At 45.9% G+C, this 22,393-nt stretch overlaps 1 protein-coding gene across 6 annotated transcripts in view; it reads left to right on the plus strand.

The window, feature by feature from the left end:
* The window catches only part of ME3 (malic enzyme 3), a 297,110-nt gene that overhangs the window by 210,761 nt on the left and 63,956 nt on the right, over window positions 1-22,393 (plus strand). For all 6 annotated transcript variants that reach the window (XM_032641780.1, XM_032641779.1, XM_032641778.1 and 3 more), the window contains one exon: window positions 20,782-20,857. In XM_032641780.1, coding sequence (XP_032497671.1) covers window positions 20,782-20,857 — 76 coding nt within the window. The remainder of the gene's footprint in view (window positions 1-20,781; window positions 20,858-22,393) is intronic.

The following is a 22,393-nucleotide window of genomic DNA, read 5'->3' on the forward strand; positions in this document are numbered from 1 at the left end:
CAATCCCCTTGTTAACTGGGTGGGTGGAGCTAACAGATTAAAGTAGGGTGTCTCAAACTTTAGGGCACACTAAAATAACCTGGAGGGCTTGTGAAAACAGACTCAGAGAGTTGACTGAGCCACCAAGTTCCAGGCGCTACTAGTGCCTGCTGGTGCAGGGACCACACTTTGAAAACCACTGAATTAAAGGTGAAAAGTCATTCACGCACTGTGGCTGTGAATTTGCCTCTAAGGTTCCTGGCATTTAAGGCAGATAAATGCAAAAGGAGATGAAAACACATGGCTTTCAGTTTCTGACAAGAAAAAGCTTGCCAGGCTTATCTGCAGAAGCATCATTTTGCTGAGACTTCTGACTCACATGTGGGCATCTTCCCAGACAGACCAGCTGGGCAGGCCAGGGTCTGTCATGGATTGATTGGTGCCAGTGATTGGGAATTGATGCTGGAATGGATCTGAGGAAGGTGGCATGGGAGTCCTTCCAGAGCGTGAGGTTGTTCAGCTGTCATTTGACATGAATGTCATGTGGTGTAAGTTAAATTGTATCTGGATCCCACATCACAGAAACACTTTGAGACCGAGAGATGGAGGAGAGAAGGACCTGGTTTTTTTTTTTTTTTTTTTTTTTTCCTAATTTTTATTTTTTCTTTAGTAAAGACTTTATTTTTTTAGGAGCAGTTTTAGGTTCACAGCAAAATTGAAGGGAAGGTACAGAGACTTCTCATAGACCCCCTGCTCCCACACATGCACAGCCTCCCCATAAACAACATCCCTCACCACAGTGCTACATCTGTCGCAACTGATGAACCTACAGTGACACATCATTATCACCCAGAGTCCATAGCTTACGTGAGGCTTCATTCTTGGTGCTGTACATTCTATGGATTTGGACAAATGTATAATATGGTATCATACAGAGTATATTCACTGCCCTAAAAACCCTGTGTTCTGCCTATTCATCTCTCCCTCCCCTACTCCACTCCTGGAAACCACTGAGGGTCATTTATTTTTGTGTCTGAATTACATGGGTTTCAATAACTGAGGGAAGTGGCGTCTTTTTTAGAGGAAGTTTAAAGATTTACAGACGAAAAAGTGAGTTTGTACTTCATTGCATGTGACCTGCCTTTAGCATTCAGGAGCAGCTTGCCGTGTGGGGAGGACAGAGAACCCTCACCCGCAACCGGCACCCATGAGTCTGGGTGTAGGGGGCTCAGAGTGAAGGTAGAAAAGGTTGAGCGGCCTCACACAGATGGAAAGATTTTATTTTTCTGTTCAAGCTGGAAGCAGATGAGCTTTATTAACTAGAACAGGATGTTCTGAGTTTGACTTCCTTTAGCCGAAGGCAGATTTCCCTGGCAATTTAAACAAATTGATTTTTGTTTCTTTTTTATCTGACTCTGTACTTTTCCTCCTTTGTCTCTAGCAATCCCAACCATGGTGATCAAAAGAATAGGTGTGGGAGAATTTCCTTACTGAGAAGGAAATCCGTACATACAATCAGGAGTTGAGTAGACCTTTCCGTAAATAACCTTGATCTCTCATTAACCTGTAAAATGCACGAAAGCTTGTGTTTGCTCACAGAAACAGACTCAGGGACTGGGACTTAGGAAGGAGAGGTTTTGTGTGAATGGGACGAGAAGGAACAGATGAGGAAGAGTGTGTCTGGGGTGCAGAGGAAACGGAGGCACCGAGATTTAAATAACCTGAAAACAGTTACATATCTAGCACACAGTCAAGCTGCGATTCGAACCCAGGCTCCAAAGCACACACCCTTGGCTACTGCCCATCATCATGTCCTTCTGAGCCTCTTCTCCCTGGTGATGGAGCTTCTCCAGGACAGAGGACTCACCACCACCGTGTGCACAGCATGTGTGAGGAGATCACTCCATCAAGTGGGTGGGGACGGTAAGGCCAACGTGAGGCCAAGTGAGGACTTTGGATTCGCTCATCAGGGATCACAGTACACTTCTGAGAGGGGGGCTACACTGAAAGCATTTTCCAAGGAGGATAGTTCTCGGAGGACTAAAGAGGAGCGTCCACAGAGCACTGCTGTGTTAGCTGAAGGACAATGAGACAAGAGCCTGACAGAGTCTGAGATGCCGAAATGAAGGGTGAAAATGCAGGACATTGAGAAAGAGAAGCCTGAGGGATATGAAGACTAGTGGGATGTGAAGGTGAAAGAGAGAAGAAGAAACATCAGATGTGAACTGCATTGCAGTGCAGTGGCAGGCATGGAAAGTTGAGCTTGGGCTCCAGAACTGGAACAGTGAGCTGGATCAGAACAACAGCTGCCACTGCCTTCTGTTGAGGGGTCAGGACCACGATAGTCAGGTGACCTTTACTCTTTTGAGTCTCACAACAGCCCTGAGAAATCAGAATATGTTACTGTCCCCATGTCACAGAGGAGAGGTTCAGAGGTGATGGGACACTTGCCTGGAGCCAAAGGGCTAGTAAGTGGCAGGATTCAAACCCAAGTCTATTCTGTTCCAGGGCCTCTCCCTCCTTCCACATTGGAACTCCCTCTAGTCCTGCATTGCTCAGCATTTCTGAGTCATGTGTCCCACACATATGTCCTCCTCAAAATGACAGCTACGGGACTTCCCTGGCGGTGCAGTGGCTAAGAATCCACCTACCAATGCAGGGGACATGGGTTCGAGCCCTGGTCCAGGAAGATCCCACATGCAGTAGAGCAATTAAGCCCGTGTGCCACAACTACTGAGCCCACGTGCCACAACTACTGAAGCCCGCGGGCCTAGAGCCCGCGCTCTGCGACAAGAGAAGCCACCACAGTGAGAAGCCCGCACACCACAATGAAGAGTAGCCCCTGCTCGCCGCAACTAGAGAAAGCCCGCGCTCGGCAACAAAGACCCAACGCAGCCAAAAATAAGTAAATTTATAAAAGAAAAAAAATGACAGCTAAGCAAACACGTTCCTTAGACTGAATGAAATTAGCCACAGGGATCTGCAGGAGCCCGCGTGCATCAGTCTCGGCTGGAGTCCCCTGCGGGGAGACGGGGGCCGTGGGGCCGTGTCAAGGTGCCCGGTTAGAGAGCCACGGGAAGAGAGCCAGGGTTTGCACCTTGGCAGGATCTTCACACCTGCACAGGCAGAGCCCTTCAGACACATAGCAAGGACACACCAAGCACTTCCTGCTCCCATGATATGTCCTTGAGTTGGTATCAGGTTATTCGATGGCTCCACATTTAAGCGCACCCGCTGCACAGCCAACACAGATGCTACCTGTGTGCCCCCGGCAGCTCCCTCCCCACAGCTCCCAGACAGCTCCCCGCTCCACGTTCCAAGACAGGCTGAGACGTTTGCCTCCTAAGAGGACTTTGAGAAGAGTCACATCTCTCCAGGAAGTCTTAGGTGAGGCCTTGTCTGTAAAGAAATGGAATAGATTCCCTCTTAAGAGACCCTTGAACTAAGCATTTCTGTCGGTTTGCCTCTCTTTGCATCCTACAGTGACAGGATCATGGAGCTCAAACCGAGGCCAAGAGAGGACATGACACCTTCCCCACCGGGGGTACAAATCAGTGGAAACAGTAGGACTAGAACTAAGGTCTCCTGACTCTTTATTCCCTTACTGCTGTGCAGAGAGATAGGTAGGTGTTCCCCCGCCATTTGAATCAAGCTTAATTCGTAATTATTATTTACATTTATATAACACTTTGAAGTTTGAAGGTGAATTCAAATACAATCCTGCCAACTGCTCTGTGAAACACAGGGCAGCCCCTTTCACGTGACGAAATGGGGGATCCAGAGGTTGACTCCCTCAGGCTCTCTACAAATAGTGAGAGAGAGAACTGCACCTAGAGTTGGCAGCTTTCTATTTGTCATTCAGGACTCTTTCCACTACTGGACTGACTATAAGCTTCCGACTGGCAGGAACCATATTTGTTTAGCTCACCGTTGGATACCCAGCACCCAACAGAGAGCCTGGATACACTCCTTGTTAGATGGAAGGAAGAATGGATGGAAGGATCAATGGATAGAAGAATAGGATCGATGGAGAGAAGAAACTTAGAGTCTTATTTTCCTGATGACTTCTAATAGATCTTTGAGGAGTGAGCTTCTATTATTAATGGCTCCATAAAAACAAAGAGCTTTAACTCTGTAATTTTGTTTAAAATTCATTATGTCCTAATTTTTTTAATGTTAATGTAAATTACATTTGGTTCCTTTAAGAATCTTCAGCAGGAAGACTTGCCCAGGACTTGGGACATAGTAGGCATTCGATAACCGTTTCTGGAATTTAACTGAATTTAAAAGCGAGGCTGGAGAGGTAAAAGTAATTGCAAAGAGCCTCTATGTTACTGGTATGATTAAAGAACAGACTATCTATTACTTGCAAAATAACTTTATCTCCAAATCCAGGCCTATCAATTGGGAAGAAACCAACAACAAGAATGGAATGAGATCATGAGCTGCATTTCCAGAATCTTTGGTTCCAAAGGATTAATAACGATGTCCAGTCCTCACCACAAATAGGTGCAATAGATTGCCCTTGCCTGCCGGTGCAGGATGGACCCTGCGTGAGCCAGCGGTGCTTCTTGTGTGCAGCCAAGTGGAGGGACGTGGATGTGAGGTTGTCATGGTAACTTTTTCACTGATTGGAAGAATAGATGAAGCTGGAGTGAACCTCCTTGGCTCATTATGGGGGTGGGAGTGGGGTAACCAGTAGTAAGGAGCAGAGAAACTTCTCTCTCTTTCTCTCTAGACAAAGACGGTGCAGGAAATTTGAATTCAAGTAATAGTAGAGCAAAATCAGGTAAAGTGCTGGCTAGAATTAGGGTAGATAGGTAATGAAATGATTTTGATGATCAAACCAGAAACGGGGGTGTTTGAGAGTAAACCTCTACCCAAGCCAGTGGTTTGAAACTTTCATAAGAGTCCACTTTAAAAAATTACAGACTCTAGCTCCCTTTCCCAAGATTCTGTTTCATTGTGTCAGGAGTAGGGCACACGAATCTCTATTTTAAAACTACCCAAACTTGGGGCTTCCCTGGTGGCGCAGTGGTTGAGAGTCCGCCTGCCGATGCAGGGGACACGGGTTCGTGCCCCGGTCCAGGAAGATCCCACATGCCACGGAGCAGCTGGGCCCATGAGCCATGGCCGCTGAGCCTGTGCGTCTGGAGCCTGTGCTCTGCAACGGGAGAGGCCACAGCAGTGAGAGGCCCGCGTACCGCAAAAAAAAAAAAAAAACTACCCAAACTCATTATCCTACAGGAAATTTATGGACTATATTGGTAGCACATGGATCATAATTTCATAAACTCTCCTCTGGGTAAGCAGAGCATCAGAAATCAAACTCAAGCCTGAGCTGACATCTCATCTGATGGGAAAACTTAGGGGAAAATAAAAGCTGTTTTCTACTTAGTCCTAGTTTTAAAACAAAACAAAAACCAGAGTTTAATTATTCCATGATTGATAACAGTTGAATTTCTGAAATAAGCTACTTTAGTTTATACATTATACTTTCTTTTAAACTTACATTCTACCAAATGCTTCCCTCATTGACAGAAACCAGCAGATGTTCGCTTTGCCTCATGGCCTTTCCCCGTCTTACCCAATGACGAATTCCCATGTACCCTTTAAAATCATCCCAAATGTCTTCATCTCTTGCCATCTCCTTAGTCTCTGTACCCACACTCTTGCTTGCAGAATATTTTGATCCTTCTTCTATGTCTGTCCACAGTGGCCTCTGCTAGTGAACTTACTACATTGTTATCCAGTAGTTATTTACAGATCTGCTCCATCACTCTCTCCTCTATCTGACGGAGCTTATCAGACAGTGTGTCTCATTCATCTTTGTAACTTTGCCCTTTCCCTTTCTTTAACTCCTAGTATGGCAGTTCCCATATACTAGAATGAATGAATGAATGAATGTTCTATAAGGGCAGAGATCTTTGTTTTGTTAACTGACGTGAATATTCCAAATGCCTAGAACAGGTCTTGTCACAAAGAGGGGTCTAATAAGTAATTGTTGAAATAATTCATGAATGAGTGCTTAGCTTTCACAGCCAGTAGAAAAGAAAGACTGGACCTGCTGTGTTTCTCAGCATAACAGTAAAAATTTTTCATAGTGGCACAGTCTCATGAACAGGTCATGACTGAGCTCCCCATTTGATATTTCTGGCATCTAATAGTTTGGGGTTTAGCTGTATAGACCCAAGGTATTCTAATAGAGAAACAGAAGTAATACTGCAAGCATATAGCTCATACCTACATAATCGGATCAAGTCAACTTTTTTCAGCCTTCCTCATCACATTCTGCTACTAATGGCAAGCCTCGGATACCAATGATTCTCTAGGAGACTTTACATGGAGTAATAGTAAAAATAGCTTCCATTTATTGAGCCCTTACTAAATGTGCCAGGCATTGTACTAACTGCTTTCCATGTATTATCTCTTTTCATCATTTTCAGGCAACTTGATTAGAAATGTTTTATTGTCCCTATTTAACAGATGAAGAAACTGAGGCTCAGATGTACTTTGCCGAGGTCACTCAGCTACTAACCAGAAGACATGAGATTTGAGCCTAAGTCTGTCTGAGCTTCTGCTCTTGAGCTTCACAGTAACTCTGGTGTTTTGAATTCAGTGGGTCCCGCTGGAACACACGTCGTTTCCCAGTCATTTCAGAGCAAATACTTTATTGGCCTTCACCTTCCTGATCTTGAGTTTTCTGAGACTTCTTCCTTTAAAGAGATTTATAGTTTGAAGACTAAACTCAGTCAAAATGACAAATGACATCAAATGCCCCACACCCACCTCACCCCAGCTTAATTATACCTGATGAGTAGCCCTTTCATACATTTGGTTCCAGGCACTTAGCTGTCTCTTGCATTTGCTTCCAGTGATCAGGGTCCCTGAGGTTTGCACATATGTTTTCCCAGTGAACTTTTGTCCTCTCTGAAAACTGCATTCTGTTCTCTTTTATTAAATTCCAGCTTTCATGACTAATATACGGTGATAGCTCCAGAAATGTTTATACGATAAATTAAAGTGGGCAGAATCTTCCGCTTACAAATTGCTTCAAGATAGGGCTCAGATGTCTACCCATAGAATTGTCTCATAAGTGCTAGCATAAAATTGATCCGAGCTTTTACAACTTCAGCTTTTGCCCTTGGCTTAGGGGCCTGTTGTTTCAGTGGGTCTCAACAGGGTCCTGCGCTCCTAGCCTGTTTCTCAAGCTGAGGCTACAGAGATTTATGACTCAGTTGGAAAAAGTATGTGGGACTACTTCTCAAACCTGCTTCAGAAAAACAGGATGTTTCTCTCTCCCGATCTGGCACATACCTGTAAACAAACGACTCGTTGGCAGGGCCTCTGAGTCAGAGGTATAGCATTTTCAGTCTCTCAGGTTTAACGATTATTTGCTTGGATACATCAGAAGTTCATGTTAGAACAGAGCCACGTTCCAAAAACTTATTGCCCAGAGACCCAGATTAACTAGAGACCTTCTAGACGGCAGGAAGGTGTGTGTTTGTTTTATAAAGTGGAGGCATGTGTGGGTCTGTGCCATGTTCACAGCCATAAAAGAAAGTGAAGAGTGTTAAGTGTGGCTTCTCAGGGAAAACGGGGCCTGAAGCCTCTGTGATTATTATTGTTGGAGGAGTAAATATTTCAGTAGAAAAAGAAACTCCTTTGTACCATCTCTGCCTGAGTTTTCTTGGCATGTTTTAATATTTTCAAGTAGCAGCTGAAACCACACTAACCTTCCTTGTTCTAATTGGAAGCACCTGTGAGTTGCAAAATTAGAATTTTCAGATTCTTAAGTGATTTGCTATTTGGACAGGGGTGTCAGTTTTGGCGGAAATTTTCATCTTTGCGGCCTTTTTTTTTTCCTCCCAATTATAAATTGTTTAGTCAGCTAATGATGTGATGGTAACCAGGGCACTCTTCATCAGCTTTCCATGTACGGACGCTTTCTTAAAAATGAAAACCACACTTTCTTCTACAGTGGTTTGTACACCTTATCAGGCTCCTTCTTATTCGAGGAGAACAGACGGAAAAATTCCCCCAACCCTTGGAATTCGACTGGAACAATTTTCTCCTGCCAAAAGGCATCTCATAATCAAAAACACTAGAGCAACAAGTGATATTTGCAAATTCCAGGAAGAAAAAAAATAGTTGAAACAATTAGAAACCTATTCCAGGTTTTCTCTATGTTAGTAGGAGCCTGTCTTCTGAAGGACTTTAGTGTTTTACAGGTTATCTCCCGAAACTTCAACAAGAGAGACATGAAGGTTCGGTGGCTTCTTACAGGCTTGCCTGTACTTACTACTTACACTACTTCCTGTCTCAGCGCTGCTACCTCATGGAGCCTCAGTTCTCCGGGGTGTAAATGAGAATTTCCTAGCTTCCATGACTCGTGGTGATGAGTAAATGGTGTAGCATTTGTAACATGCTCCCAGTGGGAGCTGTCTTACTCCATTCTGGCTGCTATAACAAAATACCACAGACTGGGTGGCTTATAAACAACAGAAATTTATTTCTCCAGTTCTGGAAGCTGGAAGTCCGAGATCAGGGCAGTGGCATGGTGGGATGAGGGCTCAGTTTTGGTGGCAGACTTGTCCTCGTACCCTCACATGGCAGAAGGGGTTAGGGAACTCTCCAGGGCCTTTTATAAGGGCAGTAATCCCATTCATGAGGGCTCCACCCAAATGCCCCTCCCAGAGACCCCACCTCCTAATACCATCACATTGGACATTAGGATTTCAACATAAGAATTTTGGAGGGACACATTCAGACCATAGCAGGAGCTAAACAAACGCTGGCTTCTTCTCTTTCTCTCTTTCCTACATTTTACTTGCCGCAACTGAGGTAAAAATGACATGACTTACTTGAGGCCAAAGATCAGGCCCTCGTGGAGCCAAGACAAGCCTGAAATTTACAGGTCTAGAAACTTCAAGGCTCCATCCTCTGTCTGGGTTCAACACCAGCTCTACAGAATTTGGCACAGGGTACGTTGTAGACTGTTCCAAAAAGTCATAGATAGCAAAAGACTGTGGGTGCTACAAGCCACTTCACAGATACTTTATGTGGCAAGTAGGATTAAAATTAATGACTACACAGGGGAAGGGTTCAAAATGATGCCACCAAAAAGATGACCCTGTCTTTCCATACTAGGCTCCCCATAAACGTTTGCAGTATTAAATTTAATAGGCTGGACCTGCACATCAGTAAGTTTTTGAGAGTGAAAACGAAAAACAAACAATAGTTGTCTCAAGACACAGGCAAACCAGAATATGTAGTCGCCCTACCTGGGAACCACAGCATGAATTTCTGTGTCTCTTGGAGGGAAACCGCAATTCATTCCTTTGAGAAATACATCTTATGTTCCAACTTAAGATTTTTCAAGAGGCTACTTGTGACCGACACTGTGTTGTTTTACTTAACGCTCACACCAGCTTAGTGAGATGGATTTAATTATTAAATTAACTATTAATTAGCGCCCCACTTTAGTAATGAGCAACTGACACTCAGTGAGGTTAGTAATTTGTTAAGGTTGCACAGCAAATAAGGGTAAGATTGGGGATTTGAGCCCAGGTCTGTCTAGCTGTAAGTTCATGCTCTTGCAACTGTTCTAGGTCTAGTCTGCAGGTCTTGCTAGATTATGTCATAGGATCATAGATTTTTAGAGGTTATCCGATCTACCTTCTACATTTTTCAGATGGGGAAACAAGCTCAGAGAGGTCTGATAGCTTTTGCAAACTCACATAGCTGGCTATAGTAGCAGAAATTTTCTAGTGCCCTTTTCCCAACCACTCCATTCCAACACAGGGAAGGAGAGAAAGAAATCTATTCAGAGATTCCCTTCTGAAGTGGACACGATGTTTATAGGGCTCTACTGGGGACCCATGGTACTCACTGGAGGTGGAACTGCTCTTAAGATGCTTTCAGGGCTTCTTGGGGAAAACTGTCCAACAGCAGCAAAAGGAGGGAGGGTGAGAGGGAAGGGCCAGAGTGCCCTAGAGTGGAGGCTCCAGGCCCAGCTCTGCTGCTCTTTCGCTGTGATTTAGCCACCCTAGTGCTTCTCGTTCCATGGTTCTCCCCATCCTCCAATCATGTCTCCATTATACCCCATTATATTCCTTGTTTCCCATGTGCCCAGCACAGTGCTGGATGCCTAAAGCAGGATGCAAGAAGCCGGAGCAGGGGGCAAGGCGGTCAGTACTCTCAAGGAAGCCCCGCCCACTCCGAGGCCCCGCTGCGGGAGTCACGCGGGCGGAACCACCGTCCTCACCTTTAGTCTCACTCCAAAGACAGGCACGCTCCACCTCAGTGTCATCTGGGAGGGTCGGAAGGAAAGGGGGCCTCCTTGGGGTGGGAGGGGCCACGTGCCCACCTAGGAGGAGACAGAATGGGAAACAGGAGGGGCCGTCCGAGGTCCAGGAAATTAGCTGTGGTTCAGTGGGTTAAAAATAATCAAAATGTCCCTCAAGGTAGAAACTAAAACCAAAGAAGGATGGTGAGTGACCTACCACTAACAGGTGCCCGCCCCGCTTTATTCGCATTCCCCCGAGGACATTTCACAGGACCAGGGGAGAACGTGATTCCTAATTTCTCCCAGGCACGATGGCTACCTCGCTGCATCGTCAGGCTCTGCCTCACCAGGTGCTGGGCAGCCAGGCCCTGGGACTTCTCAGACCTACTTTCTCCTGCTGTGCTGTTGAGTCCGGGAGGCCGTTGCTGGGTTTTAAAAATAGCCTCTTGCCTGTTTTCAGAGGACAGGTTCCCTGGCTGCCAAAAATGTGCAGAATGGTGGTTCCGTGGCAACAGCGAGCCTTTGTTCCAAAGTTGAAAGTTCACGTCCCTCCTCCTGAGCCCGGCCTCGGTGGTTTGCCTGATGTCGCTGACCCTGTTTTAATTAAGTCCTCCTTTTTTGTTCGACTCGGTGCCAAGAAGCTTGAATGAATCTTGTGTTGTTGAGTGGGTTTTGTTGGGGGTTTTTTCTCACTTCTATTCTGGAAGCTTCTAAGGGTCCCTCCTCTGCAGGCGGAGATAAGGGTTAAGAGTCTTTTTCTCAAGAAATAACATTCTCCTAAGTGAACGTTATCTTTGTTTTTCTTTCTCTCTCCTGTAACTGAATTCTAAAATTCAAGGGGGTTTTTCTGGCTCCTGATGGAAACTGGAGATAGTGTGTAATTTACAGGCCTCTGTGGGAGGGAGGACACTTCACCAGGGCTTGCCCTTCTGAAATTCCAACAGACTGAGTTTTAAGACAGGTTCAGGGAAGGAATCATGATCACCACTGCTCATGGCCACTGCACACAGATTGGATGTTGGTGTACTAGTTTCCTAGTGTTGCTGTAACAAAATACCGCAAACAGGGTGGCTTAGAACAGCAGAAGTTTATTGTCTTACAGGTCTGGAGGCTGCAAGTCTGAAATCCAGGTGCCGACAGAGTTGAGGTCTCTCTGAGATCTGTAGGGGAGAAGACTTCCTCGCCTCTCGTAGCTCCTGTTGTCTGGCAGTGGTCCTTGACATTCCTTGCTGTATAGATGCCTCACTCCAGTCTCTGCCTCCATCACCTCGTGGCCATCTTCTCCCTGTGTCTCCCTCTGTCTTCACCTCTTCTCATAAAGACACTGGTCATTTTGGATGAAAACCCTCCCTGATGGCCTCACCTTAATGACATCTGCAAAGACCCTATTTCCAAAGAAGGTCACAGGTAGCAGGGGTTAAGATTTCGGTGTATCTTTTGAGGGGGACACAATTCAATTCAGAGCTGTTTCATTTTCTTGCCTTGGAATTTTCTGTCACCCAGAAAATATTTGGATATGTTATTGCTCTGTAGCATAAGTAACCAATACCTGCTACCACTTATGGAGCATTTACCACACGCCAAGCACTATGCCAGGTACCTGATCTATTATTTCATTGACTCCTCACAGAAGCACATTGAGGTAGGTGTTATTATATGCCCAACTTATAACGGAAAACATAAAGGCTCAGCTGTGTCTCATTTCAGCACCCACATTCTGCACCACTCAGCATACTCAACACGTATGTTGCTTCTAGAGCACCTGTTGTGTGCTTGGTGCTATGCTGGGCCCCAAGGTTGCAGCAGTGAACAAGACAGATGTCGTCCTGCCCTCATAGGACATATAGTCTAGTAGGAGGACCTATGCATTAAAGATATACTTTTCTAAGTAACAGTCACTAACCCGCAGTGCTATAGCACCGTCTCCCATCAGGAATTCTTTTCCTCTGCTGTCATTGCCTGAGGTCGTTGTAGGAACAGTGACTACTGAGATGAAGAGTAGTGAGAAGACCTTCCAAGAAGGAAGACTCTCACCTCTGCTTTAACCAGAGTGCCAATATCTCGTTTAACATAATGGGCATCTCTGAAAGGTTTTGTGGAACAGGGTTTACCATGCTACATGATGCTATGGAACAAACATCCCTTAAAGCTTATTCTGTGCTTCTGTATCGTGTCCCGTGGGTCAGCTGGGGGCTGTGCTCAGCGTCTTCCTCACTCCAGAGCCAGGTCCTGAGGTAGTAGCCTCGTCTGGAACAGTACAGATGGCGGCGGCAAAGGAAAAAGAGAAGATGGTGAATCACATACTGGCCTTTAAACGCTTCCAGCCCAATGTGTCAGGTCAGCCCTGTTGCAGGATGAACAGCCTGGAACAAATATGTCTTTTAGGCCAAATGAGTTACGTATGAGAAAGAATAAAGTAGGTGTTTAGTTTTGTTAAGCGTGAATCCATTCCCTTCCCTGGCCACAAATTTACCCCAGAACTCCATGTGAGAGGGGGCTGCCCCCTTCTCTGGTCCCTCCTTCTCAGGCCCTGATGTCCAAGCGTCAGCTGAGAAGGAACCTGGGTTCTGTTTCTAGAAACCAAAATAGGAAAGTTCAAATTTGTGAAAGCCATAAATCAGGGGACAGTGATTTATGCTCCCGAACAATTTTCCGCAGCTTCCCTTTAAACAGCAGCCTCCCGAGTACACATATGGTACTATTTTAGATATATTTTATTAACTCACGACTTTTCAGGAATGTTCTGTAAAGCAGGGAAGACATTCATTTAAGCCCTGATTCCATAGGTTGGCAGCTTATCATATTTACTATATATATTTTTTCTTCCCTCAAGTTCCAAAATTGCTTCCCTGAAGTAAACAGGAAAAACTTGGGGGAAGGTATCAGTAGCTACAGTTATTTCTGTTTTTTTTGGTTTTTGTTTTTTCCTGTTCCAGTTAACGGCTGTTAACAATGAGAGATTCCCACGACAGCCTCTCACCCAGAGGCCCATCTTCACAGCACCAGGAGTGCCAAGGGCGTTCCGTTCTAATTACTCAAAGGAGTCATTAGCCGGGATGAATGCTCAGGTTGTGTTAGCTCACTGCAGGATGCTCAGTGCCTCGGGATCCCCGGGGCAGCCTATAATTCAGTCAGAAGCTGGAAATGCTTCCCCGTCAGTGCGAAGCCAGACCCAGCACTTCCTGGAGCTTCCCACCTTCCTGCTTCCTTTTGTGCCTCAGGACGGGGTGGTAGAACATGCCACCAGCTGTTAGAGCCAATGTCTCACAGAGCAGCTTTCATTTTGGGGGTGGGGGGAAGGGTCTGACTCCTTCTCATGGAGAAAAGATTAAAACAGACCCAACTGTGGAATACAGAGAGCTCCTCGGCACCCAAATTACTACCCCATTCACCCAGAAAGGGCCGTCGGGAAACCAGAGAGACTGGCACACTTAACACCCCCTCTCAGACTTACCATATTGGTCAAGGCCAGATAGATATGAAGAGTCACATGTCTACAGGGCTTTACAGTGTGCAGAGTGCGTGTGAACTTGCCTTTCTTCATCCTCACGGCCACTCCATAATGGAGAAGCCATTGTGCCCATTTTACCGAAGAGAAAACGAAGACACCGAGAATTGAAGAGACTTGTCCCAAATCCCACACCTAAAGGAGCCACATTTCCATGCTCCAAGAGACGTGTGTTTAAACCTCACCTCTACCTTCACACCTCTTCCATCTTAATCTCATCTGTAGAATGGGGATGATGCCTGTCTGAGAGTGTTGCATGGGAATTAAGATAATGTGCATAAGGCACAAACAGGGTTCCTGAAATATTCAAAAGCCCAGTGGATAGACGGATGGATGGATGGATGGAGGAGTGAGTGAATAGTGCCCTTTTGTGACTTGTATTCCCTCTCAGGCTGCCCTTGATCTCACCCTATTGAATACAAGCTCTTGCAGGGAATGTGGAAAACTGCTAGTTCCAACTGTGCATCACCAAAGGACTCTATTTTGCCCTCACTCAGTGACCTTCATACTGCAAGATTTTCTACCGAACTTTGACTGCCTTCCTGTTTCACCAAAAGCACATATAACTGTAAATCCTAGTTCCTGGCAAACGTGCACATTAACTTGGTATAAGTCTTGGTATAAAATACAAATTAATGATTAGCTACTAGTGTTTACTGAGCACTTACTATAAGCCAGGTTCCTCACTGGACATTTTGCTAGCATTTGGACCCAGGCGGTCTGACTGCCGGGCCTGCACTCCTAACCATGAACTACACTAACTCAGCAACGCTAAGAGCTGCCATTTGTTGGGCACTAACTACATGCCAGCAGGCACCACGGTGAACTCTTTAAATATGCATTGTCTTAGTTGATCCTTACAGCGAAGGCATGAAGCAACTGATGTCAAGTTCTCCATTTTACAGATGAGGAACTGAAGCTTGAAGAAGGGGCAGCCTGTCCACAGCTAGCGAGGAGCTAAGGCAGGATTTGAACCCAGTGCTGTGGCTGCAAAGCACGTACATTTAACCCCCAGTCTATGCTACCTTCCCTCTGCCACTCCTCTAAAACTTCACTTGAGCCGCTTGCAGCTTCCTCACTTTCAGTGATCTGTTTTATGGGAAGTAGTCCCTGAAAATCCCCACGCCAGCCTCAGGGACTCCTGTGGGCCTGAGGTCTCTGGTGAGACTAAGCAGGTGTGGGTAGCTGTGCCTCCCATGGCACCTAGATATTCTTCCTGAAGCCGCTAAGAAGGAATGCAGAGGAATGAGTGTCTGCATTTCTCACTTGAGAAATGAGAAAGTGAGATAAGAACCAACCATGGCAGCAGAGGTAAGAACCAACCCCATCACCATGGATTGCTGGAGAAAATAGTGCCCCACTCTTCGAGTGGAAGTGGTCTAACCTGAAAGTAGATTGCTGAGGACATCTAAGAAGTTTTCTTCCCTGGAAGTATCTTCTTCTTGAGCTGGTCTAGATACAGTTCCACCAGGAAATTTGGCAAGCAACCCCCTAGGATCCTACTGGAACCTGCAGTCCATTCGTTTATCATCATAATCCCTCACTCTGCACATTTTACTTCCTCACGAACATGCATCAGAGAAAAGTATTTCATTAGTGGCCCCAGTGTGCATCTCTGGTACATTTCAGTCCATATCCCTAGCTGTCTGTTGGGAACTAGATCCATGGAGAGAACAGGCGATCTGGGTCAGTAGAGAGAGCCCTGGACTCAGGACCTTGGTTCAAGCAGGTTCTGGTGCTTATGAGCTGTGTGACCTCAAACAAGTCACATCACCTCTCTGGACTTCAGTGTCCTCATTTATAAAGTGAGGTCTTTGGACTAGATATCTCAGAATCCTCATCCAGGGCATTCCTTTTGGGATGATTTGTAGCCGCAAGTTATGTGATAGACGGAAGTGTACTTTGAGAAGTGATTAAAAGCTGTTAATACATTTCAAAAGGTTTTATTTTTGCAGTGTGATCTCTTCTGAGAATAAAATTATATATGCAAAAAAGAAAGGAGTCTTTTGAAATTTTAATAGCTCAAATTTAACTGTAAAAATATTCCTTTGAAGTGTCCCTCTGCCCTCTTCTTATCTTCAACAAAGAGAGCCTATTTTAATGTACCAGATTATTTCCACAATCACACTTTTCCTGTGTTTAGAATTAACTGCATCAGAGCTTTGCTAAGGTCTAAAATGGTGCCTGTGTCTTACCCCTTAACATGTGAGCTTTTTGCTGAATATCATTACTAAGCCTCTATCTGGTAAAGGCAAAGTTGAGAACAGGAGTCGTTTGGCTGAGGTACATTTCCAAAACAGGTCAGGGTCAAGAGCTGCTAAAGGCCAGGAGTGCGTCATTGGGATTAATTAATGTGGGTAAATGACTTCCCCAAGGTCACAGATGAGTCATCAGTGAGCCTTGGGCTGAGACCTGGTTTTTCCATCTGGAAAGAACTGGCCTCTTTGTTAGCATTGTTGTTCCATGTGACTAGCTCTGGATGACCTGAGGGGAAGCTGCTTATGAATATGAGAGCTGCAGCTGTGGAAAAATAGAAGCTGGTGAAGAGTCACAGCCCTAACAAGACCTCCTCAGGCCACACCTCAGAGCAGCAGCTGGTTTGGAGGTACAGGGGGTGGTTCCTTGAAAGTGTCCAGATGTATAGGCTCACCTTGGCCCACTTACCCTTCTACCGACACCAAGACAGATACCACCATTTAAACTTCAGGATGGCTTGAAGCATCCTGAACTTCAGTCCTTGGAGTTCATTATTATCAACACAGTGTGATTTTTCCAAACTCAAACTGCCTGGAGATGATCCTTAGCGACAAGTTCCAAAAAGCCAATCCGATACTTGGTTTTGTCTTGATTGATACAACTGAGTGCCCCACGATCATTTCAGAATGGCACGACAAACCCCTGGAACTTTTTCTCAAACCTAATGAATAAGTTAATTCAAAGACCCACATTGCCCCCAATCAACATGCTGGAAAGAGCCCTGCAACTCCCAAGTCGTAGGCTCTGGGGTTTTCCTCCCCACTGGCCTGTCCACTGCCTTCCTACGTGCATTTCCCCGCTCTAAGCCACAGGCACAGCCCAGCACCACCCAGCTCAGCACACTGATCCCTTGAGCATGATACAGCATAACACACATGAAAGTTTCCTTCGCTCCAACTTTATTCAGCACCTTTCATCTTCATCCCTCAACCTTCAACCATCTTTATAGTTCACTTCTCCACTTATTCAGAAATTATGTATGAGCATCCATTATGGACTATGTCTGGGCATACAGTGGTCAACAACAACAGAATAAATGTTCACCTTGCCCTGATGAAGCTTACAGACTAACGGGGGAAAGATATTAACCAAATAGCCACACAAATCACTGTAACAGGTTTGTGTATGTAGGTATGGGGTACTTTGAGAATATATACCAAGGAGCCCCGGCTTTGACTTGGAAGTCATCAGAAGAATAAGTAGAAATTAACTAAACATAGAGTGAAGAGAGGCAGGGGGTACCAGGCAGAGGGAACAGTGTGTGAACTTGCCCTAGAGTAAGAAAATCATGGCACATGGAGGAATGGAAAGAAGAAGGCCAGTGCAGCCGATGACTGGAGAATGAAATAAGGATGAAGACGTTGACAAATGCCAGGCCACACAGGGCTTTGCTGGTAGACCATGCTAAGGACTTGGGTCTTCATTCCAAGAACCATGGAAAGACATGAAGGATATTTATCACAAGGGATAACACAGTAAGGTTTTGGAGTTCCCTGGTGGTCCAGTGGTTGCGACTCAGCACGTTCACTGCCGTAGCACGGGTTCAATCCCTGGTCAGGGAACTAAGATCCCACAAGCCACGGCCAAAAATAAATCGCACGGTAAGGCTTTGATTTCAAGAACATCACTCTTTCTACTGTGTAGAAAATAGATTAGATAGAGACAAGAGAGGATGTTACAAAGTTATTTTGGTGCTTTAAGGAAGAGCTGTTGGGAGCCTGGACCAGGTAGGTGGTGTGGTGGATGAAATAAAGTGTATGAACCAGGAGCTAATTACAGAGTAGAAAGGAAGGACTTGGCAAGGGGTTGTATAAAAGGGGAGAGGACAGTGTCAAGGATGCTTCCAGGGGTCTGAGGTTGTTAAACTAGCTGTAGGGGGGTGATAGTCACTGAGAAAGGGAGCAAGAGAAAAGAATCAGGTCTGTCTTGGATTTTCGTTTTGTCTTGTCTTTGAGTCATAGCGATGCAAGTTTAGATCGTAAATTTGGTTCCGGACGGGTTAGGTTTGAGGTGCCTTTGAGACACACAAGTGGAGATGTCAAGCAGGCAGTTAAATATAAGGATCTAGAGCCATGGCTCTAAAGCCAGCATCACATTTGCTCCCCAGGAGACATTTACGAATGTCTGGAGACATTTTTGGTTGTCACAACAGGGCGTGGGGTGCAACTGGCATCTAGTGGGTAGAGACCAGGACGCTGCCAAACGTTCTACAGCACCCAGGACATCCCCACCCCTTGCAGCAAAGGGTTATCCAACCCGAAATGTGAACAGTGCCCAGGGTGAGAATCTCTGGTCTACAGATCTTTGAGAGTCACTGGCCAAAAGCCTTGGGCACCGATGAGATTATACAGAGAAAGAATAAGAGTAAGGAGGAGAGTGGGGTAGTGCAAGTTTTTGAGGAGCTGTAACACCTGATAGGGGGATGAGCCAGCATAAGGGACTAAGAAGAACCGGCCTGAGAGGCAGAAGAAGACTCACAGAGAGTGGAGTCGCAGAAGCCAGAGGTTGGGTGGGGAGTGGTTTAAAGTGTCAGATGCTGCTGAGAAGCCAAAGGACATGGGGACTAGAAAGCTGCTGCCATTTAGGGACGTGGACGTCATCGGTGGCCTTGGCAAGAGCAGTGTTGGCAGCACCATATTAAGAAAAGACATGTTTCAGGGGAAGATGTAAAAATGGAGATGGCCAGCGTAGACAATACTCAAGAAATTTGGCTATGGAAGGAAGGAGAGAGAGAGAACAGTCTCGACAAGGAGCGTGAAAGTCAAGAGTAGTTTGGGCTTTGGTGGTATTTTTCTTGTTTTGTTTACACTTTTTATTATGGAAAATGTCTGACATGTATAAAGTAAGCAGACTATTATAATGGACCTCTCTGTACCCTACATTCTATGAACTCTAGATTGTTTTGTTCCTCAGAAGAGTAAGTTTTGTTCTAGGAAGGACTTAACTTGGCCAGACTCAAATTCCAAACTCTGTCCCTACGGGTCTGCAGCAATGGAAATCTCTGCTGGGTTCTTTCAGCGTTCAGCTGCAGCTTTTTTTTTCTTTTTTCTTTTTTTTTTTACCAGGCCCTTGGGTATGCATACCTGAGTGGTCAGCCAGTGATTTGGGCAGGTTTTACACACAGACTTGGAAGTTCATCCTCTCTGCATCTCCTTCCCTTCCAGAACTTTCCCCTTCACTTCCTGACTGCTCTTCCAGCTCCAGCTCACTTCTCTGACACCTCAGGCTAGTAAGACTTTGGCTTTCTGCTTCCCCAAGTTACTTGCAGATTAGACTGCTCTCAGGAAAAAGCTGCAAATTTGCAGATCTCAAAGGATCTAATTCCTGCTTTCGAAGGTAGATTCCCGTCCAGTGTCTGCCTGTTTTGGGCCAACTTCCATTGCCTTAATTTAAAATAATTTTGTAACGTAACAATAACAATACATTGTTTAACGATTAACCATCTCATCATTGTTATCTGCAGAAATGTTACTCTGTCCAAGTGACTCTGTCACTGCCAGAAGTCAGAAGCTTTTAAGATGATGGACTTGGGCATATTTTAGAGATAATGGAAAATCTAGTAGAGTGAGAGATTCAGAGAGACAGAGAGAGGGAGGAGGGATAATCAACTGGTGTGAGGCTCTGTAATTTTCACTGGAACAAGAGGAATGAAGAGGTTGGCTGTGGATGCAGAAGTTTGTAGATTCACTGGTGGGAAACTGACAGAGATGCTTCCTGTGACATCAGAGACAAGGGCAGTGCGGGGGGAAGGGTGAGGCAGTTGGAGGTTTGAGAACAGAGGATTTTGAAACAGTCTTTGCAAAGAGTGAAAAGAGTGAATTTTGACCAGAGAAACTCTGTGGGCACAGAGGCTGGTCAGTACTGAGAGTCTACGTGGGCTGACAGGGATGAGTGGATGGTGGCACCGATCAGTCTGCCCTGTAGTAGGATTGTTTCCATCTGCCTTCGGCTGCCTGGGTGGAGATGCACAGGGAACAGAAAGTGGGTTTCCTCAAGGGGTGAGAGTTTTACAAGCCTGGTGAGACCAAAGAGCAGGGCCATGGGTGTTTACTATTGACGAGGGCATGACTTAGATAATGGGTCACAAAATTCAGTAACTGTTAATAACTGTTAACTGCTAATAAACTGTTGAGTAAAATATGTCTCGTCCTCCTACCCTTACAAATATACCTTCGTGATGGTCTGGAAGGCCAAGTTTGAATTTAGAATTCTCAGACCCTAAAACTGGCTCAAGGCTGGCAGCCCCCCCCCATTCCTATCCCCAGCTCCATCCCCCACTGCAAGAGGCCATGTGTATGAGTGTCTGGACATCACAACCCACACGTCCAAGTACTAGTCATAGCCCCAGGCTCAGGGATCCACCCACTGCAGTGTAGTCTGTACTTGGAAGGAGGGACCCAGAGAAAAGGCTCACAGAGTCCCTAAAAGCAGCCTTGAGACCACTCAATCAGAGAATTCTGGGGTCCTGTGTGCCTGATCTAGAGAGAGGATGGAAGGTACAGGCTCTGTGAACACAGGCTCCGGGTGGGTACATCCCTCGGCCCCGTGGACCTCTTTGCCCTCTGGAGGGGAAGACTTGGAGGAAAACCAGAGCAGGGCTCTCTAACATTGCTGGGGCTTTGGGCAGGGACCCCTTTTGCCCAGGTCTATGGTTAAAATTAACTGATGCAATGATACACAGTACTTGTAGTCTTTGCTCTGTTCCTAGTCTGACTGGTTTCTCTGTGTGTATGTGTTTTTCTTTTCCCAGTGGGCTGTTTATCACCATTCATGACAAGGGCCATCTTGCAACAATGCTGAACTCTTGGCCAGAAGATAATATTAAGGTATGGCCCTGTTTTCTTTGATATTGCTCTATTGTTGGATGAATCCTTTCAGCCTGGACTAGAGTCATTCTCAGCTATGAAATGGGCCATTACAACACTGAAGGCAAGACACTGCATCCCTTCCCCAGGCCCAGACCATAGACCAGTTACAGCCGAGCACAGATGCACCACGGAGTAAAGGCTTGCATTAACCAAGCATCCGTGTGAAAATGTCTAGTAGTAGTAGTAGTAGTGCATGTATTGCGTACCTGATGAATATACACACTGCCAGTTTCCATGGTGGATTCAGGGAAAACTCCAACATAGACCCTCTTCTCAAGTGGCTGACTTTTCATGAGGAAAATAAGACAGAGACACAAAAGATTAACAGGTGGAAGCTGATCAGAGATAAACAAGGCACACTGAAGAGCTGGGGGTGTTCAAGGAGGCCGAGATTACTTTTAGCCTGAAGGGGATCTGGGAAGACTTAGTGGAAGAGGTGACATTGGAGCAAGGCCTTGAGTTGAGGGGTAGAGTTTGGACGGTCTGGCGTTGGAGGGACTAAGATAGAGGGCAGGGACATTCTGCACCAAGAGAAAAGGTTTATGATGAGTGATGTCTTCACACCTGGCCGTACACTGCAGTGTATGTGTTGGGCGGGGGGGACGGGACGCATATGCAGAGTGGCAAAAATGAACCTGGCACTGTTTCCTGGAGCATCAATTTTACTTGAAACATTTAAGGAAACTTTTTTATATGTAACAAACAGGATATAATATAGAATGCAAAATTGGTGAAGCTTTGTAGAAACGTGTTAGCCTCTGGCTGTGTCCCCAGATCTCCTCCTGTCATGGGGACTTCTATGGAAGAGTTTCAGGGACTCTGGATTCTAAGATCATTGTCACTTCTGCAAACAAACGGGTGAAGCAAAATTACAGAACATCTTCTGGCTGCTTGGTGAGGGCGTTTCTGGCACTCGAGCAGGGGAGTGGTTGGACCTGACCAAGCCCAGTATATGTACCTCTCGGGGCAATGCTGGAAGGCTGAGAGTTGTTTGCTCTCAGGCCCTCCCTCCCTCCATCCCTGCCAGTTCCCTGGGCCACCTCTATCCACCAGGCATTGAGTACAGCTTCTCTCTACCAACCTCTCCTTGTGTCCCACCCACTTCTGTCCCTCTCGGGGACATTCAGAACCAGAGCCAGTAGGCCAAGACCTTGGCTCTCAGCAGCCAGGCCTGAGCCCACAGCTGAGGCCCTTGGACTCCAGTCCTGGCCTCAGTGAAGAGCTCGATTCGTACATCTCTGTCTGGGTGTGATGTGCCCTGTGCTCTTCTTTCCTGCCTATCTGCTTAGACTCTGGTTACATGCAAGCCTTGGCCCTGCAACTTTTGGTCCCAGTCCCAGAAGAAGCAAGTTTCCAAGGTGTGTCTAGGATGAATCTATAATAAAATCTTGAGCACATTAAGGGAAACCAGCTCACTCGATGGGAAGTTAACTCCAGCCTTCCCGTGCTCTGAGGTCCTACAGACTAATCTTTCCTCCTTCCTGGACGGTTCAG

Source organism: Phocoena sinus, chromosome 8 (genome assembly GCF_008692025.1).
Source record: "Phocoena sinus isolate mPhoSin1 chromosome 8, mPhoSin1.pri, whole genome shotgun sequence".
In the NCBI taxonomy this organism is placed as follows: domain Eukaryota; kingdom Metazoa; phylum Chordata; class Mammalia; order Artiodactyla; family Phocoenidae; genus Phocoena; species Phocoena sinus.